General features: G+C 41.4%; 1 protein-coding gene across 1 annotated transcript in view; it reads left to right on the plus strand.

Annotated features, from left to right (window-relative positions):
* Positions 1-4,390: 4,390 nt before the first annotated feature.
* LOC130914000 (zinc finger SWIM domain-containing protein 6-like) overlaps positions 4,391-18,601 on the plus strand; it is a 120,727-nt gene continuing 106,516 nt past the window's right edge. Inside the window, exon 1 of the mRNA XM_057833026.1 lies at positions 4,391-4,900. Within this exon, the coding sequence (XP_057689009.1) occupies positions 4,471-4,900 (430 nt within the window). The 5' untranslated portion in view covers positions 4,391-4,470. The remainder of the gene's footprint in view (positions 4,901-18,601) is intronic.

Raw genomic sequence — 18,601 nt, forward strand, 5'->3', positions numbered from 1 at the left:
GGACATCTAGAGCTGCCAATGGCAGTGAAAGATGATGATTCACAGCCATTCCTCACAGTTTAAATGAATTGGATGTCTATTATTGTTAAGAGGATTCACAAAAAGAAAGACTTGTAGTTCTTAAAAGATAACAATATTATTAGTTAAAATTATTTCATATTGAAACCCCTCTTGATGTTTTCGTTTTTATACAATTTGTAAAATTAGTCCAAATAGTAGGTTGCCATTGTTGTTGACGTCGCAGGGCGGTGACGTCACATGGTTACACTGCCAGGCTTCCAGAGTATGACTCTGGCGACATAAACATGTCATCTGTTCAACCTTTTCAATTTGAACTCGAGAAGAACATTAATGAGTATGACAGCACTGTCGATAGTTCACAAAACGAGCAGAAAAAGCAAAATGAACAGGAAAGACTGAATGAGATATGACGAGAGTAGGAAAAAAATGAACAGGAAAGACTGAATGAGATATGACGAGAGTAGGAAAAAAAAAACTGTGTTCTGCCAAAATGTGCTACACCGGTCTAACGTTCTACAAGAGGCGAATTTGACACCCAAAGTACTACCGTGCGCTTTCAGCTTGTTCTGTTTAGATGCATACAGACAGAACATACAAAAGATGCTTAAAGAAAATACTTAAACATAGTCATATCAAATAAGGGTGGTTTAAATATGCTACGTGACTAATGTGGTCAACAGATCAACAATCTGCTTTAAAGCTACCACAACACAATGCTTAAAAGTATGAGAAGGAAACACATGCAGAAAGTATTTTGAGGCAACGGAAAGGTAATAAAAGACTCAATAAAAACACAAATAGTATGTGCTCGCCGCCTTTAACCGATGAAGCGCATGTGTTGGATGTTTCGCCGCATAGAAGGAATTGCAGTAACCCAGTGTTCGGCAATTCCTTCCTACGCGGCGAAACGGCCAACACAGTGCTCAGTAAGCTTGCACAAGCATCCGCACGCATGCGCACATCGGTTAAAAGCGGCAAGTACTCACTGTTTTTGTTTTTATTTAGTTTATCTAGTTTATTTATTTTTTTATTATCTTTTCATTGCCTTAAAAATACTTTTTGCATGTATTCATATTTTTAACCATTGTGTTTTCTTGTAAGCAGTGTTGATCTATCGGCCACATTAGTCACGTAGCGTATTTAAACCGTCCTTATTTGATACAACTACATTTAGCCTAAGTATTTTTCTTAAGGCATTTTTTTAGTACGTTCTGCCTATATGCATCTAAACAAAACAACTTTAAAGCGCAAGGTAGTACTTTGGGTGTCAAATTTGCCTCGTGTATACATTTCGCTGATGTAGAAAATTTTGGCAGAATACCTGTAGTATAGGGAATGGGACGTACTACGTCATTGTTTGGACACGCCTCCATGCTGGCAATATCCTTTACTTCCGGTCCGGCAGACTTCAACGGGGATTGTAACGTGTGGTAGTGCTAAGCTGATTCCTTCGGTGTATTAGAAAGAAATTATGGGTGTGTATTGTTGTGTTACCGGGTGCAACAGCGTCTCCCACCCACGACAAAAAAGGGGAAGGAAAATTGGACTCACTTTTCACCGTTTTCCTGCATGGAGGACCAAATATCAGATCACGAAGGCACGACGGATGGCTTGGGTCGCAGCGGTTCGTCGGAAAAGCATTTCTTTTGATCATATTTCTGCTGGAATGAGAGTGTGTTCCCGTCATCTCTACTCTTGTAAGTTGAACGATTTATCCAGTTTTGGTTTCAATACGTTTTTGTTTTTTTTTTTACCGTTGTGTAAATCTGCATCGATAGCAATGCTCACTTCTACCTGTTGTGTTCCTAGGTAAACCTGCATATGAAATGCTGACAACACATCCCGATTGGTCACCGTGACACAGTCTCTCTTCTTGAGTTATTCTGAGGTCAAGCGCACCACATCAGAGGATTATAAGAGGTTGGAAAGGCGAAGAGTGCACGCTGAAACTTCTGTGTGCTGTGCTCTTACAAACATGAGCCCAAGTGTTGTGAAAAGTCAATAAAATGTAAATACAAAAACATGACTTGAACAAGTTCTTGACAAACTGTTAACTGCTTGTTGTTTACTTCAGCTCTTCATAATAAACAGGTGAAATAATTACAAAGTCAGGTGATTTAATTTTGTTATTCTATATGGAATACGCATTGACAATGTTTGGACAGTGTTGTAGACAAGAGTTGGGACTGATAAGTTGCAATAGATTTATTTCAAGTAATGCAATTTCTCCAATACAATATTTGAACTGACAGTTCAATCTTTAAATTAGTGCAAACAAGGGCCACCCTCTGACAGGGGCAGCAAATATTATATAAATTATAAGTAATATACAAATACAAGATTACAATAAACGTGTCTTTGTCAAAGCAGTTAAAAAAAAAACTATTTACTGGCCTTGGGTAAATTGCCAGACAGAATAAATATGTGCTTTAAAGTTCTTGCATTTCCATTTTAAGTATTGCAAATTCTCCAACACAATATTTGAACTGACAGCTTAAAATCCTTTCAGTGCAAAATGGCCCACACTCTGACAGGGGGCAGCAAATATTATAATAAATTATAAAAAGCTATATACTATATAAATACAAGATCACAACAAAACCTGTCCTTTTCAAAGCAGTTAGAAAAAAATTCAGTGGCCTTAGGTAAATAAAGGTGTATAAATATGTACATTACAGTTCTTGCATTTCTATTTTAGGTATTGCAACTTTTCCAACACTATTTTGAATTGACAGTCTAAAGTCAACATTAGTGCAAACAAGAATATATTATAAATAATAATAATAATAATAATAATAATAGAATATATACAATATTACAATGAAACGTGTCTTTGTCAAAGTGGTTAAAAAAAAAAAAATCACTGGCCTTAGTTCAATAGCCAGGCAGAATAAATATGTGCATTAAAGTTCTTGCATTTTCACAAGTTAAAAGCCCGCAGTCCATTGACAAGAAGGGCAGACCCAGATGGCGTCTGCTGCAGAGGCTTGTTTGAGTCCGACAAGACAAATGGAACAAATTTCTATGTCAAATAATCAAAGAAGAGAGACGGTGACCAGTCGGGATGTGTTGTCAGCATTTCATATTCAGGCTTACCTAGGAACACAACAAGTAGTAGTGAGCATTGCTACCGATGCAGATTTACACAACAGTACAAAAAAAAACAAAAAAACGTATTGAAACCAAAACAGTGGATAAATCGTTCAATTTACAAGAGTAGAGATGACGGGAACACACTCTCATTCCAGCTGAAATATGATCAAAAGAAATGCTTTCCCGACGAACTGCTGCGACCCAAGCCATCCGTCGTGCCTTCGTGATCTGATATTTGGTCCTCCATGCAGGAAAACGGTGAAAAGTGAGTCCAGTTTTCCCTGCCCTTTTTTGTCGTCAGTGGGAGACGCTGTTGCAGCCGGTAACACAGTAATACACACCCAGAATTTCTTTCTAATACACCAAAGGAATTAGCTTAGCACTACCACACGTTACAATCTCCGTTGAGTCTGCCGGACCGGAAGTAAAGGATATTACCAGCATGGAGGCGCGTCCAAACAATGACGTAGTACGTCCTATTCCCTATTCGTCGAGTGACAGTGCCAATCTACGTCATCACCCCGAGCGTCCATAAAATATGGCGCCCTCCGTAGGTCAACATATGTACTAAATATAGATTTTTAAATCAATGGCAATATTTTGTTTCTAATGACATATTTTAGTAAAAAAAAAAAAAAAAAAAGAACAATTGTGGCTTATTAGAGCCTACAACTCCTTAAGTCTGAGGTTCCCTTTAATGGCAGGCAATGAGTAGATCCTTAAATCACATTGATTAAATATTGAAGACACAGAGAGTGCAAACCCAACCATTGAAAATGTTGATGTTCATTTATATGTAAACCTCACTAATTAATATCATGCCGTTTCTTGTGTTTTTAAGAGCTAAAAAATCTACTTTTGGGGATGGGAGAGGCCTCAAAAAACAAGTGTTATGTTGTTACTGCAACTCTACTGGAGGAGGAAAAAAATGAAAAGGGAGGAAAGAAGTAGGCTTTCTCGCCCCCCTTTTGTCCCGCTAGGAGCTGCCGAGGCCGCTTCTGGATTAAGCCCCCGCCTTTAAACTCCCAACAAGAAGGCAAAACTTCAAAAGGCCCAGTCGGCCGTCGGAGCCCCGCCCTCGCGCGCCCCGACGGTTTTTACAAAGGATTTGCCGACGTTCGGGAATTCCGCCTCCGCTTCCTTTTATAGCAGACCCCCTCCCTCACCCTCTTCACAGAGGCCACGCCCACTGCACACAAAGGCTCGATGACAACATCCCGGCCACGCCCACATCGCCATATAAGGCTCGCTTTTCCATGTAGGGCGAACAATCGGCGTGAGAGTGCCCTTCTCTCTTCCTTATCCGGTTTATATGATCGAAGAGGCTCGGCGAGGCAGGTCGGAAGCGGTGCGAACATGGCCGAGCGAGTCCAGCAGCCTCCAGCCAAGCGGCTCTGCTGCCGGCCCGGCTACAACCCGGCGTGTAGGCAGCGGGCTGGAGGAGTCCTGTGTGGCGGCGGCGGCGGTTCGGGCTCCGCCGCGGGGCAGAGCGGCAAAGCGCAGAACCCGGAGTCGTTGCTCGACATCGCGGCTCGCCGAGTGGCCGAGAAGTGGCCCTTCCAACGGGTGGAGGAGCGCTTCGAGCGGATTCCGGAGCCCGTCCAGCGTCGGATCGTATACTGGTCGTTCCCGAGGAGCGAAAAGGAGATCTGCATGTACTCGTCGTTCAACGCCGGGACCGAGGAGAGTGGAACTAGCGGGGACAATAACGACGAGACCCAGCTGCCGTTCCTCCGAGGTGTCACTCTGCTTGAGGGAGGCTGGGTGGACAACGTCCTGCAAGTCGGTGAGTGCCAATCAACACCCAGTACCACACTCCCCCCCCTTTCCTATGCTTGTGTAAACAATGCCGGGTATTTCCACGTAATAGTAGCCCACTTCTCCTTAGCCCCTAGCTCTCCCCTCCTCATTGGAAGCTTATATAGCACTTTGTTCCTATTTTTTCTGCCATTGTAGCTCTCCCCCCGGCCAGCAGCAACCGTCTCAAAGACAAAAGCCCCCCTTTATCTTTTCAAAGGCTAAATAGACGATATTTAGAAAAGAAGGGTGGGAGGGCTGGGGCGCTTAAAGCCACAGTGCTTCTATTTTGGTTGCCAAACAGCCTTTCTCTCTCACGCGCTCTGTCAATGCCAGGACGTATGTGGCTCCTGGATGCAAATGATTCACCTAGTTTTATTACGAGGGAGTGGGGAATGTGGGCTAAGCAGCCTCCTTTCTTTCGCCTTTTTTCACCCTCATCCTATTTCACCAAGCGTATTTGGACTCAGCGCTGTCAATCCCACTCCACACCCTTGGAAGTCGTTCAGGATTCTAATCCCATTACCCTCCCCTGGTTCATCTGATTCTGAACGCATCCCTCAAACAAGATTTTATGCATGATCTTCTTCCTCCTCCTCCTCCTTCTCGGCTTGCTATGCCTCCAAACAATCTGTGTGCAGAGATGGCTGGAGCTCTTGTGGGTTTGGAGAATGTGCAGTGCACAATACTAGCCATGGAACAGTCAGACAGGCAGCCAGCTCTCCAGTCATCTCCTCTCCTCAGCCACTCTTCTGTGTGAATGGCCTGTTTACCAGATTCCCCACTAGTCGACTTATATTGGACACTCATGCTCCAGGGCTGAGGTTTTGGGACTCATTTGACTACTGAATTAAGGATAAAGTAATTGTTATTAGTTACTAGACAGCACACGGGACTAGTGGTTAGCATGTCTGCTTCATTGTTGTGAAGTTCTGGTTTGAACAAGGGCGTAGGTTTGCATAGGGACGGTAAGGAGTCGCGACATAACACTACCAACTTTTCAGGGTGCTCAAATTGTCCCCACCAACTTTTAAAAAACCTTATTTGCATTATATAAAGAGTTCAGTTATATATTTCTTCCCATTTGCTGTAACGATAGAATAGACCCTACCATTATTAAGTGAATTATTTTCATTATGTTCAGACTTACATTTATCCCTTTTCACTTGCTGAATGTGCCGGTCCATTTTTTTCCCCACCTCAAAACGAACGTTTGGTTGGCTGATGACTTGAAGCCCCCGTCCCACCACGAAGACACACACACACACATACTCACACATCCCGACAAATTCATGTCGACAACATGCCGCCTCCTCTGCCCCCTTCAGGGAGGAGAGATATTAGACTTTTTTTTTCGGCCAGCAGCAGCCACTGTTAGTCATGTAAAAAGACATCAATGTTGTTGAAGTGGGGGGAAAACCAATAATTTTGCTCCTGAAAGTCCAACCTGCATCAGCGTTAACATAACATTAAACTTGCTAACCTGCAAAACTACTGCAGTCAGGCCGGCCTTCACAAGGAAAAGCGTAGTCAAGCTAGTCGTCCCTCATTTGGATCATTGTTTGCATTATGTGTAATACGGTAATATCGTCTCTACCAACGTTGAGACCAAACCTATGTCCTAGGGTTTGAATATCAAAGTTTGCCTGTTCTACTGGTGCAACACAACACTTTTAATCTAACATTAGAATTTTAAAAAATGATCCTAATTTTAAAATATATTACTTTATTCATGCTTCTCGTATTTTTATGACTTTTTTTCTCGTAGTATTACAATGTATGACTTCATTATTGTAATATTGTGACTAATATATTGTGACTTTACAGTATTCTCGTAGTCCTGTTTTTTCTTTCTTTCTTTGTCTTTTGCTACATTCACACCATAGTAAAAATGCCGTGCGAAAAAGCAATGTTCATGCTGCACTCTTTGCCAAAAGCAGTTTTATGTTCACACAGACCTTACATGGCCAAAACTCAAAATCCGCGACTTTCCAATTCATGTAATGGGAAAATAATCAATATCATGACTTTAATCTTTCAATATGACACTTTTTCCTTGTAATATTACGATTTCAACCTCGTAGCATTTAGCCAAAATCAAGTTTTATGTTGATACTGACCATACGTCGCTCAAAGTCTAAGCCTGTAAATCCAAACAACTTTTGGTTCATGTAATGTAAAAATAAACAATATGACGACTTTCTCAATCAACATTGCATTTTTTCCTCATAATTTTACAACTCTTATTTCGATATATTGTGACTTTATTCACGTAGTATTACAATGCACCTCTTTATGATGTTGTCTGTAGGATGTTGAGGCAGGGTTCTGGCTCGGCAGCTGAAGTCACATGAATGAGAAAAGATGATTGGCTGCTTCTGTTGCAGAAAAATCGACCAAGTCATATTCTTTGCAGCGCGAAAATTAATCACGCGACATCCCAGGGCGTGGTCAATTTGGTCAAAATGGCGACGTCACGTCAGGCGCACCTCGCTGGTCAGGAGGCCGCCTGTCACCCTTCCATGCACCCATAGTGAGACAAGAAAGCCAGACAGTGTTGAAAAGAGACTATAGTCTTCTCATGCCGCGAGAGTACTCCACCAGCCAACACGGGACAGTGTCTACTCATTAAAGCACCTTTAAGGCTTACATCTGGCTAAATTCCCAAGTAAAATGACGCAGGCTTTACCTGTATCATGGTTTTCAGACATGGAGAGATGTACAGGGATGTACCCAGGTTAGACACTTTCGGACTTGTCCCGTGTTGGCGACTCGGCGCTCTCTGTGCAGGGAGGGCGGGGATGGGAATTTTATTACATGGACATGATGCCATTTTTGGTCGGCATCGGCAACAAAATAAACCACACATTTCCTAAGATAGAAGATGGACAGTGTCTTCCTCGGTTCTAAGATCTAGTAGCAATTTAATTTTGTTATGTTTCCAGTTTAATTTAGCTATCTTTCCAGGTTGCCATGTTGAAAATTGCGATGTTTTTTTACCGCTTTCGTCCTACTGCGAAGAAAGAGGACATGACGAAAAGCCCGCCATGATATTTACGTCATCAGCCTTCGTGCTGTGACCCGGGAATTAAACAGCTATTTTCACACATGCGGCGTCCTGCGTAAATCTCGAACATTATACTAGGACGCGACCAGGTTAATGTCTGTGTCATCGCTGTGTCAGTCGACCCGGGAAATTGCTTTTAGACATAAGGGCTTCCCATTTAAATCCCGGGATTTAACCGGAGCTCAGTATATGTCTGACAAGTGCTTAATACTCTCATCACGTGAACCGGAGGTGTCTTGGTTTCCCATGCTTCAACTTTTGGGGATGTAAGGTCTGTGTGCACACAAAACTTGTTTTGGTGACAGCCGTAGCACAACAGTTTAATTTTGATGTGAACACAGCTAAAGGTGTGCATTTTTATCAGAGCACTGTAAAATGACAGTCTCCCATTCGTTTCAACATTTTAATAAATCTTGGGCTGCTATTAACTCACTGGCTGCTACTGACTGCAATAGATGTTCATTTGCTGCCACCTTTCCCAGTTTAAATAGATTGGAAGTCTATTACTGACAAACTCATTTTAATTCAAAGCAGAAGGTTGAAAAGAGGCAGATGATTGGATGCAATCATCAATAATACTGAAACAGCTAATGCCGATGGAGTTTCAATCCATTTCGACTGACAGTGCTAGCTGTGGTTATTCACTGCTAGCCTACCAGTCCAAAATGCATTTTGCATCACCATTTTTGGCACTGAAAGATTCATTCACTGTGAGTCCTCCCGTTTTAAATGGATTGGACGTCTATTGCTGTCATTGGCAGCTAATGAGTATTGATTTCCAGTTGGAGACCCAGGCTTAATGTTGGCATGTCTGCCTCACAGTGAATGGTATGCATTGAAATCTCAGCTAGGTGTTTGCATTTTTGTGTGGGCTTTGTCTCGGTACTCTGAGTTCCTTACTCATTTTAAAAACGTACAAATTAGGTTAACAAAGGAACTCTCAAAATTGCCTATAATTTTAACTGAATGGTTATCCGCCATACTATATTTGCTCACTGGGTGTATGCAACCTCCTGCTTAAAGTCAGCTAGGATAGACTATTTTATCAGTGACTGTAATGAGGACAAGTGTTAAAGAAAATGTATTGAAGTCACTGTTGATGGCACAGTGACAGCAAAGTGGGGTAGTCATGAGATCTGGGTTTATATCTTTGTTTTCTCAAATAGATTCCTGCTCACGCTCAACCATAATTAGAAAAAGCACTATAAAAACCGGATTGATGGGTAGTTGTCTCTTACCCAAACTTTCAAAAGTACATCACATACTGCCTTAAATTAATATAGAAATAAATTTACAAAGAGCACATTACACATATATACGGCTTATAATGTTTTACTAGGATTATTTCTAGCACACTGAAAGTCCGTCTCTGATGCATTTTGGCCAGTTTTGGGACCTCTGTGATGGCAAAATGTTGCGTCATCATTAGGGTTGGGCATCGTTTGAAATTGAACGATTCGGATTCCACGTTTTGATTCCGGTTCCGGATGATTTTCGATTGATTCCTTTAAGAGGCAGCCCCCCCCCACACACACACACAAAAAAAGGCCGGGCACAAAAATGGCATAGTTTGTATGAATGTCTTAAATTCTCGATGATTCTTAATATTTTATGAACTTCTCACAGGGCTATTTTTAACTTGTATATAGTTAGAAATATCAGTCTTTGAACTTGAATGGATGAAGTTTTTTTCCACAGGAGTGCACTTTCACAAAAAATGTTTATTTTTCAAAAGCTTACGGAGAAAACATTTACACATTTTCTGTTGCCATTCATGTACCTTAGCTGGGAGCTACCTTGAAGCATTAGTATAAATTCTTCTATTGATTATAATTTGACGACGTAGCCGCTTATATTGGCTATATAGACTGAGAAGTCTACTGCTTTAAGATGGCAGCTGTTTACTAACGCCGGCGAGTCTGTCATTTCACATGTAGTTCTATATACATATGATGTTTAACGTAGCTCTCTCCCGACTTATTCTCGTACTATTCCATCCGTCCGTCCATCCGTTCATTGATTATCTGCCGCTTAATCCAGGGATGGGTCGCAGGGGCAACAGACGACAGGTAGTTTATTGTTTTACTTACCTGGTTCTGAATGGTTACAGGACGAGGACTGGCACAGCGTGTCAAATACGTGGCACTCAACTATGCATTTGGCACTCGGCACTGGTATTCAATGAAGCCGGAGGCGTTTGATCTAATTGGTCATGCAGCCACCTTTGATTGCTCATATATTTTTTGTATAGTTGAGCCAAACTCTTGAGCGCCGCTGCACCGTTTCCATGGTTGTAATCAAGTTCCAATATACAAACACATGCTTGTTTTGGCTTCTTCTTTGTGGTTTTCGGCAGCAATTTTTTTCCGCTCGGAGGTCAGGGCATCGAAACATGGGATCGAAAGTTAAAAATTCATACGGTTCCGGGAGCATCGGAGTGTTAGAATCGGGTCCCATCGATGCTCGATGCCCAACCCTAATAATCATACACATTTTTGCTATTTTTCAACATAAACATATGCACGCCAAATGTAAATTCATATAAAGTGAAGCCTTAATGCACACTAGGCAGTATCCTATCTTCAATATTAATGTCTGATGTAGGTTTATGTCTGTTTGTAAGGTTGTAATTATCAACTAACAAATAGCACAATTCTGCTCAATGTGATTATGGTTGGAAAATGAGAGTTTGGGACATATTGTATGTATTAAACATGTAAGTAATGGATTAATTGATCATTAACTTCCCCACTATTTGACCAAGGACCTTTAGTAAAATATCCATCCTTAGCTTTGAATTGTTTGAATGTTGATTATTCTGAACTCCAACTTTAACGCTAGTCCGTGAGGATTTGTGTCATAATGTCAACAATGGGAAGGAGAGCTTAGTCAACGAAGCAATAACTTCTCTGGGCCCTTCTTTGTAAGCAAAAATTATTGTGTAATAGTTCAACCTAGACCGATGCCCATCCCTGAATGTTTTGAACTCCTGTTTCCACCCCAATCTGTGTGGATGGACGGGATGCCTGCTGCCCAAAGGTGACATTATCCACCAAGTAGAGCCCTCCGTTTTTTTCTCTCGATTGTTTCAAGACATCTTTCATTCTCAACCAATTCTGCACATTCTGAATCGTTCTCAACAATCACTTAATTGTATAACTGTTCTCTATGCCTGTCCTTGTATTGTAGTGTGTGTGTGGGGAGGGTGCGCGTGTATGAGTGTGAGGAAGAGGGGGATAGGGGGTGGTGGTCTGCGCATGTGTTTGTGTCCTCGTCTGCACGGGCTGTCAGTCTCATCCGCTCACAACAGAGGCGAGGATGACAGGCGAGCACACAGCAGGAGGACGACGGCGTGTTATGCTGATTGCAATTTTCGCTCCAGTTTTTTTTTCTTTTTTGCAGCGGGAGGGGCAGTGTAGTGTGGTTGGTGGTAGAAAAGAAATAAAGCCAAGGAGGAGGAAAAAAATGATAAATAAAAGATGCAATCTACTCCAGGGGACAGGCAGCCACTGGAGGATGAGGGCTTAAAAGCAGGGCAGCATGGGGTAGAGAAAGAGAGAGGGGGAGTGGTGGAGGGGGCTGTCAGCCACATCACACAGCACATGTATTGGCCCATCACACACATATATACAGTGGCCTGGAAAAAAAGTGTTTATCCGCGTGTGTGTGCGTGTGCTGTCATAGGAATGGGATTCATTGTTGATGATGAAAGACAGTAGCGCAATAGAATAGATGCTGAGGTTATTGTGTGTGTGTGTCTGTGTGTGGGAGGGAGGGGTAGGCTAATATACTTGAATGAATCTGCTGTCGCCGTACTCCTCTCCTCCTCCGTCTCCTCCCCCAGCCATAAAACTCTCCATATTTGTTCCCCTAAGGCCAACTACCAGCCCCCAGTCTCCTGTGATTATTTATCTTTTTCTCAAAGACATTAATCACACACTTTTTCCTCCCCCCTTCCTCTCTCCATCCATCCTTTAGCATACATATATCAGCCTGCTGGAGGGATTGAATAGAAGAAGAGGAGGCTAGTAGTGGTGGGCCACTTTAGGGGGAAAGGAATAGACGGGGTGATATCAGGAAAGCCCGGGGGTGGGTGGTTGGGGGAGTACTGAAATGGTGATTGCTGGAGAAAAGTAACGGATGGTGAGCAGCGAAGGCGAGTGAGATGGATAGCTCACTCGCTCCCCCCTGTGCGAGCTCATCTGTTCCAATGCCAGCTCTCTTCAGATAAATATTCATACGGAAGCGTTAGCCGACGGTCCAGCGCTCTGTGCAGGCAGTGATGAATATGTCAGGTGGGCTACCTGTGCTCTTAAGAGCTTCTTCATGTATGCTTTGCTGGCTAAAAGCTTAGAAATTAAAGAAGAAGCTGCAGAAATCCAGAAGACTTAAATTATTAAACCAGCAACTGTGCTATTTGCAATTTTATTATTATACTTTACAGTGTTCCCCAGTTCGTTTGGGACCCTTCCATATTGCAGATTTGTGGGGCGGGCCATTTTGTCTGCCACTGGAATCATCGCTATGTGGTGGAAATCTGCTGTTCAACTTGATGGCAGTTGTTGTTGTTTTTTGTTTAATTTACTGTGTTTTTACTGTCTACTTAATGTAATGCACTTACATGTGAGGCAAGAGAGACAGTAACCCATGCATCTTTCAGCCCTTTATTGAAAGCAATGAGCTGCAGTCAGCCACATCTTACGTCCAGACACAGACATTGTCATATGGTACCTGAACTACCTGAAAAGCCCATAGTTAACAAAATAAACCACTGTGCACATTTATGGCTGCATTTTTTTAGTTTGTACTCAAATATATTTATAATTTGTCTAAAATGTGTATTTTGATACTATTCTGTGGTACCCTCACTGATTTTATTAACAATGGGTGTGAATTTGCATGTACTGACAGTTTTGAAAACATTTAAACGAGCAGAAGGCCTATACCTTGTTGGTGCACGTATCGCTAACTGGAGTTCACATTACAGTGGTCTTGGTCATTTCAGCTTCTCTGTATTTACCACGTTGTTGATGTATGAAACTATGAATGTACCCTGACTGAATGTCATGGACAAAGTTCAATCCCTAACAGTGTGTACTATCTATTCCAAAGTGTTCTGAAAAACATCCATCTCTTCATAGCTTCTGTTTCACGCACCTCGACAAACCCCCTGCCTCCTTGTGTAATTTAACCCTAGCAGCATCATCGTGGCCTAAAGGAAGTCTAGCATTGAGATGCCCCCATCCTCTAATTATAGAAGTCTAATCCTATGGCTTTGGTTAGGCATGACAAAGCATGTTTCCACTTCATTACCCTCCTTCCTGTTTTTAGTCCTTCAGACTGGGTCAAGTTCATCCCCTCTTTTTTCATTCATCCACTGTCCTCCTCCTGCTGACCCCTCATGCCTGTATTTCTTCTTCGCAGCCCACCCCCGTCTGTCTGTCTCCAAGGCTTTACGCCTGGAGGTAACACACACACATGTTGAGAGACACACACACACACTACACCGTTTCCTCCTTACTATCCTGTTACCGTAATGTCCCCAAGGAGTGACAGACATAGTGATGCCTGGCATATGTCGCTCCCCGCAATGTCATTAGGCCGCCTGCTGCCTCTCTCCCTTGTTAGGCTAATTCCTCGCATGGAAAAAGGCGTGTCATTTTTATCAAGCGGATGGCCCAAATCTGAATGACTGGGCACACTGGATGAGGCTTTTTTTTTTTTTAATTGTTAAAATTAGACTAATATAAAGTGCCCGTCTGGACCATGTTGCTTTAATAAAAAATGAAATATGACATGGCAGCAATGGTGCTTGTTTGAGTGTGGAATGTCCTCCCGACCTGGTTCAACTGATTACGTATGTGCGCGTGTGTCTCAACTCGTAACTTGGGTTAATTTGTTCTCGCTCGGGAGATTCTTAATTAGGGTTCTGCGTCATTAACTGCTCTCCTTCGTTTTCTCTTTTGTGTTGTATCATGACAGACAGACAAGTACAGTGAATGCCAGGCAGGGGATTCCCTGTTTTCTATTCCCAGTATTCCCTGTTTACAGTTTCCTTCCTTTTTTTTCTTTTTTTTTATGTTACTACTTTAGTGGTAAATGTAGACTGATTTGATATACAGGTAAGGCTAAAATTTGTCATCTCTTTGCTAGATGTTGAATTAAAGACACTTCCTAAACACATATCCAATCTAAATGTATAGTTGTTAGACGTCAGAAATGAAAATAGTAATCTTTTTATTAATCTTTCCAACCTAGTGGTTAGCACAACTGCTTCACAGCCAAGAAGTGTTGGGTTTGAATTGGTACGGATTTTAGACGTACAGTAATATAAAAAAAAAAAAAAATTTCAACTCAAATACTCATTTTCCCACTTGTATAAATAATTGTTTCCTTATCATGGCCCCTAAATTAAAGGAGGTCAATCTTCATTCTCATCAAAAGGTGTGGTTCTCACAACTTTTGATGAGAAACTGGAAGTTTATCCACCCATCCATTGTCTGTGCAGGAAGAGCATAAGTGGTAAACACTCCTGCAAAATAACAATGATTACTGTCCAAAACAGAGGTGGGTAGACTAGCTAAAAATTTTACTCGAATGGCGGTACTTCAAAATAATATTACTTCATCTACAGGTAAATGTAATCATCCAAAAAATTAACTCTTAATACAAGTAAAAAAAGTATTTGGTGCAAAGAATACTCAAGTAACTTTGTGAATAACCGATTAAAATGTCTGATTTTTTTTTGAAGCTATAGTATAATTTTTTTCTCAGCAGAATGTTATCTATATGAACTGTTGTAATTATACTGTACTATCACCTATTACATGACCATATTATGCCAAAGAAATGTACAAAAATAATAAAATTCCGACTAGAAAAATCAACAGAAATGAAACCTCACCTGTCCAAAGAGCATGAGTGCCCTCTAGTGGAGAAAACATATTTCCCACCATGAAATTCAAACGAACATAATTCCGGGTTTCTGTGGTCTGTCGGTGCCAAATAAATAGAGAGGAGGAAATTCGCACTTTCAGGTGAAATACTTGATTTTTTTTACGGTGCTTTAAAGGCTCCTCACCGGTGTGAACATAGGACTTCCGGAAAAATCGGCAATGGTCTGGGCGCATGAAGTTTGGAGCGCAAAGTAGCCACTGATCACTGTACTGCATTTAGAAACATAAGTCAGAACTTTGATACTGACAAAGAGGATACTGTATAACTTGATATTTTCTTTAAGGCGGCGGCTTGACTTTTCAACCATTGTCCTCAAAGGTGCAGGTTTTATGATGTGATTATGCATAAATCTCGCACAAGCATGTCGATGGCTCGACACTGTCAGGCTGAGGTGGTCTTTTGTTGTGTGTGTGAGTGCCTTGAAGTGTGGGTAGATCTCCATGTCGGATCATCTTCATTGTCGTCGTGTTCTTCTACTCCTTTGTCTTGTCGTTGTCTGCTATTCCTAAGCCTGTCAAAAAGGAGCCCACATGTGCAGCATTCATGGGCCAGCTTAACAAGATGCTGACACAATATGATTCAGAAGTTTGGGGGATTGCCCCCTTCCTATTTCATTGGTCCCTCGTGAAGAAAGTATTTCAACTTTTCTAAATGAAAGGCTGTTGAGTCCTATCGGGTCTTCTGTGCAATTTGTGCATATGGGAAAGGTACAACAACAACTAAGAACTAGACAATGCAATATCTGTAGAAATTCTATTGTATGTGTAGGTAAAAAAGATGAATGCTCTGATTTGCTGTAGAATTAATTGATTTGGTGAATACTTTGAATTACTTAAGAAATGTGGAAGGAGAAGGTCATTATGTAAAATATTTTGTCATTGTATCATTTTATTAGAAGGATTGTGGCATTTGGGAAGTGTGAATAATTTACATGATATCCTGAATAGTGTTGCTATTTCTGATTTCATTACAATACATGCAGTATTTACCTTGAAACCAATATTGAAGCAAAGTCTAGGCGAACTCCTAAAACACAGGTGTTAAACTCAAGGGTCAGGGGCCAGATCTGGCCTGCAAAGGAAATCACGTGCATCAAATTTATTTCCTGCTGAAATACCAAAATTGCAGATTGTTGTCACTTTTAGAAACATTAAGGTATTGCAAGCGCTTTTTGTTACAAGTCTTTTACAATTCCCAAGTTGTGGAACAAACAACTTCCGATTTTAAAGGATATCATTCAATTTCTTGCCTTTGTAATAATGTGAGGGGATCATATTGGTTCGCAGTTATGATGGCCCTTCATGGGAAACTGTAACTACCCTTGGTACAATGTGGCCCCTGGCCCCCACAAAAATGAGTTTGACACTCCTGCCATACAACATCGGTAAAAGGAGTTGAATCAGAATGACAAACCAAGAATACAAATTCATGACATATTTTCTAGGACTGAAAAATAAACAGCAGCAGAACTTTTCTGGTAGAAAGGATCACTATTCCGCAAACTGCAAAAGTGGAAACACCCAAAATATGTTATGGATCTCAGTGATTTTGTATCACTGTCTTGGACATGCTGGTATATTGTACAGTCTTTGACAATTTGAAGTTGGAATGGATTGAATCATTGAGCAAATGTACAAAGTGTTGATAACTACTGTATGTTCAATATTCTGTAATTTGTGTATTTCATTGTAAAATTGTTGAAATTGACTAGGGACCAGTCAAGGGGGGATGCACACCTTCTTCAGCTGAAATTACTCTTGTCGGAAATGGATGGATAGTACAGTTGATGAATTTGTGGATTGGTAACAGTCCCCAAGATGTTCTCTTGTGAACTGAACAGTCTGAAATCTAAATGCTATGAATAAGTAAAGAATCTGGAAATGCTGGAATTCTTAGAATGTGGAAAATAAATTTTATGAATTAGCTGAACAATTTCAGATACAAAAGATGTGGAAGTTTTTTGTTTGATGCTGATTTACTTGATTTTTTTGGAGGGGGTTTTGGAAAATTGTTCAGAATATGGAAAACAATCACCCAGTGTTCTGAATGTTATGTCTCTGTTGAAGTTTAAATGCCTTTCATTGGTGAAAATTGGCAGAATGATAAAAACGAATGCTTTTCAGCCTTTACACAATAACCCTCTCACAGCCTCAAAGGTGAGCCAAAATCCCGGAATGTGGGTCTACCCCCAGCCGTTGTGACTAATCCTGGGTTTGTATCGTCATGGAAACATGGATGAGCCTGGAGCGAGTGTAAACATCTGGCTGTCCATGAGGGACAGCAAGGGGGCAGCGGCTGCATTCATGTGAAAGACTGTCTTCAGGGAAAAACTTTAGCTCTCTCTCACTTGCTTGTTGTTTGTCTGACATTCCCAGTCGAAGACAGAAGGACATGTTAGCATAGCATTGCGCTAGTGCTATACACACATTTTAGCCTATACAGTATGAAAGTGTGGAGCGTTATGATTCACAGCAAAAATTTAGAACTGAGGTTTGGGATCTGCCGTATTCTACTCCATTCTCCACCTGTCTGCATGTATCAGAATCCTTGCTGCCATCAGTCTCGGCTAGTAAAAAGAAGAGCCTCATGCTGAAAAAAAAACCCCCATCATTCTCTGTCATTGCCTTTGTATTAGCGTTTGATACCCAGTGATGCATTCATTACAGCCCGATCATCTTATTTTCTTGCAGTACTTTATAAAAGTGTGGGAGGCAAACACAAGTACAGTGCCTTGCAAAAGTATTCGGCCCCCTTGAATCTTGCAACCTTTCGCCACATTTCAGGCTTCAAACATAAAGATATGAAATTTAATTTTTTTGTCAAGAATCAACAACAAGTGGGACACAATCGTGAAGTGGAACAACATTTTTTGGATAATTTAAACTTTTTTAACAAATAAAAAACTGAAAAGTGGGGCGTGCAATATTATTCGGCCCCTTTACTTTCAGTGCAGCAAACTCACTCCAGAAGTTCAGTGAGGATCTCTGAATGATCCAATGTTGTCCTAAATGACCGATGATGATAAATAGAATCCACCTCTGTGTAATCAAGTCTCCGTATAAATGCACCTGCTCTGTGATAGTCTCAGGGTTCTGTTTAAAGTGCAGAGAGCATTATGAAAACCAAGGAACGCACCAGGCAGGTCCGAGATACTGTTGTGGAGAAGTTTAAAGCCGGATTTGGATACAAAAAGATTTCCCAAGCTTTAAACATCTCAAGGAGCACTGTGCAAGCCATCATATTGAAATGGAAGGAGCATCAGACCACTGCAAATCTACCAAGACCCGGCCGTCCTTCCAAACTTTCTTCTCAAACAAGGAGAAAACTGATCAGAGATGCAGCCAAGAGGCCCATGATCACTCTGGATGAACTGCAGAGATCTACAGCTGAGGTGGGAGAGTCTGTCCATAGGACAACAATCAGTCGTACACTGCACAAATCTGGCCTTTATGGAAGAGTGGCAAGAAGAAAGCCATTTCTCAAAGATATCCATAAAAAGTCTCGTTTAAAGTTTGCCACAAGCCACCTGGGAGACACACCAAACATGTGGAAGAAGGTGCTCTGGTCAGATGAAACCAAAATTGAACTTTTTGGCCACAATGCAAAACGATATGTTTGGCGTAAAAGCAACACAGCTCATCACCCTGAACACACCATCCCCACTGT

The sequence above is a fragment of the Corythoichthys intestinalis genome, chromosome 3, assembly GCF_030265065.1.
Source record: "Corythoichthys intestinalis isolate RoL2023-P3 chromosome 3, ASM3026506v1, whole genome shotgun sequence".
NCBI lineage: Eukaryota > Metazoa > Chordata > Actinopteri > Syngnathiformes > Syngnathidae > Corythoichthys > Corythoichthys intestinalis.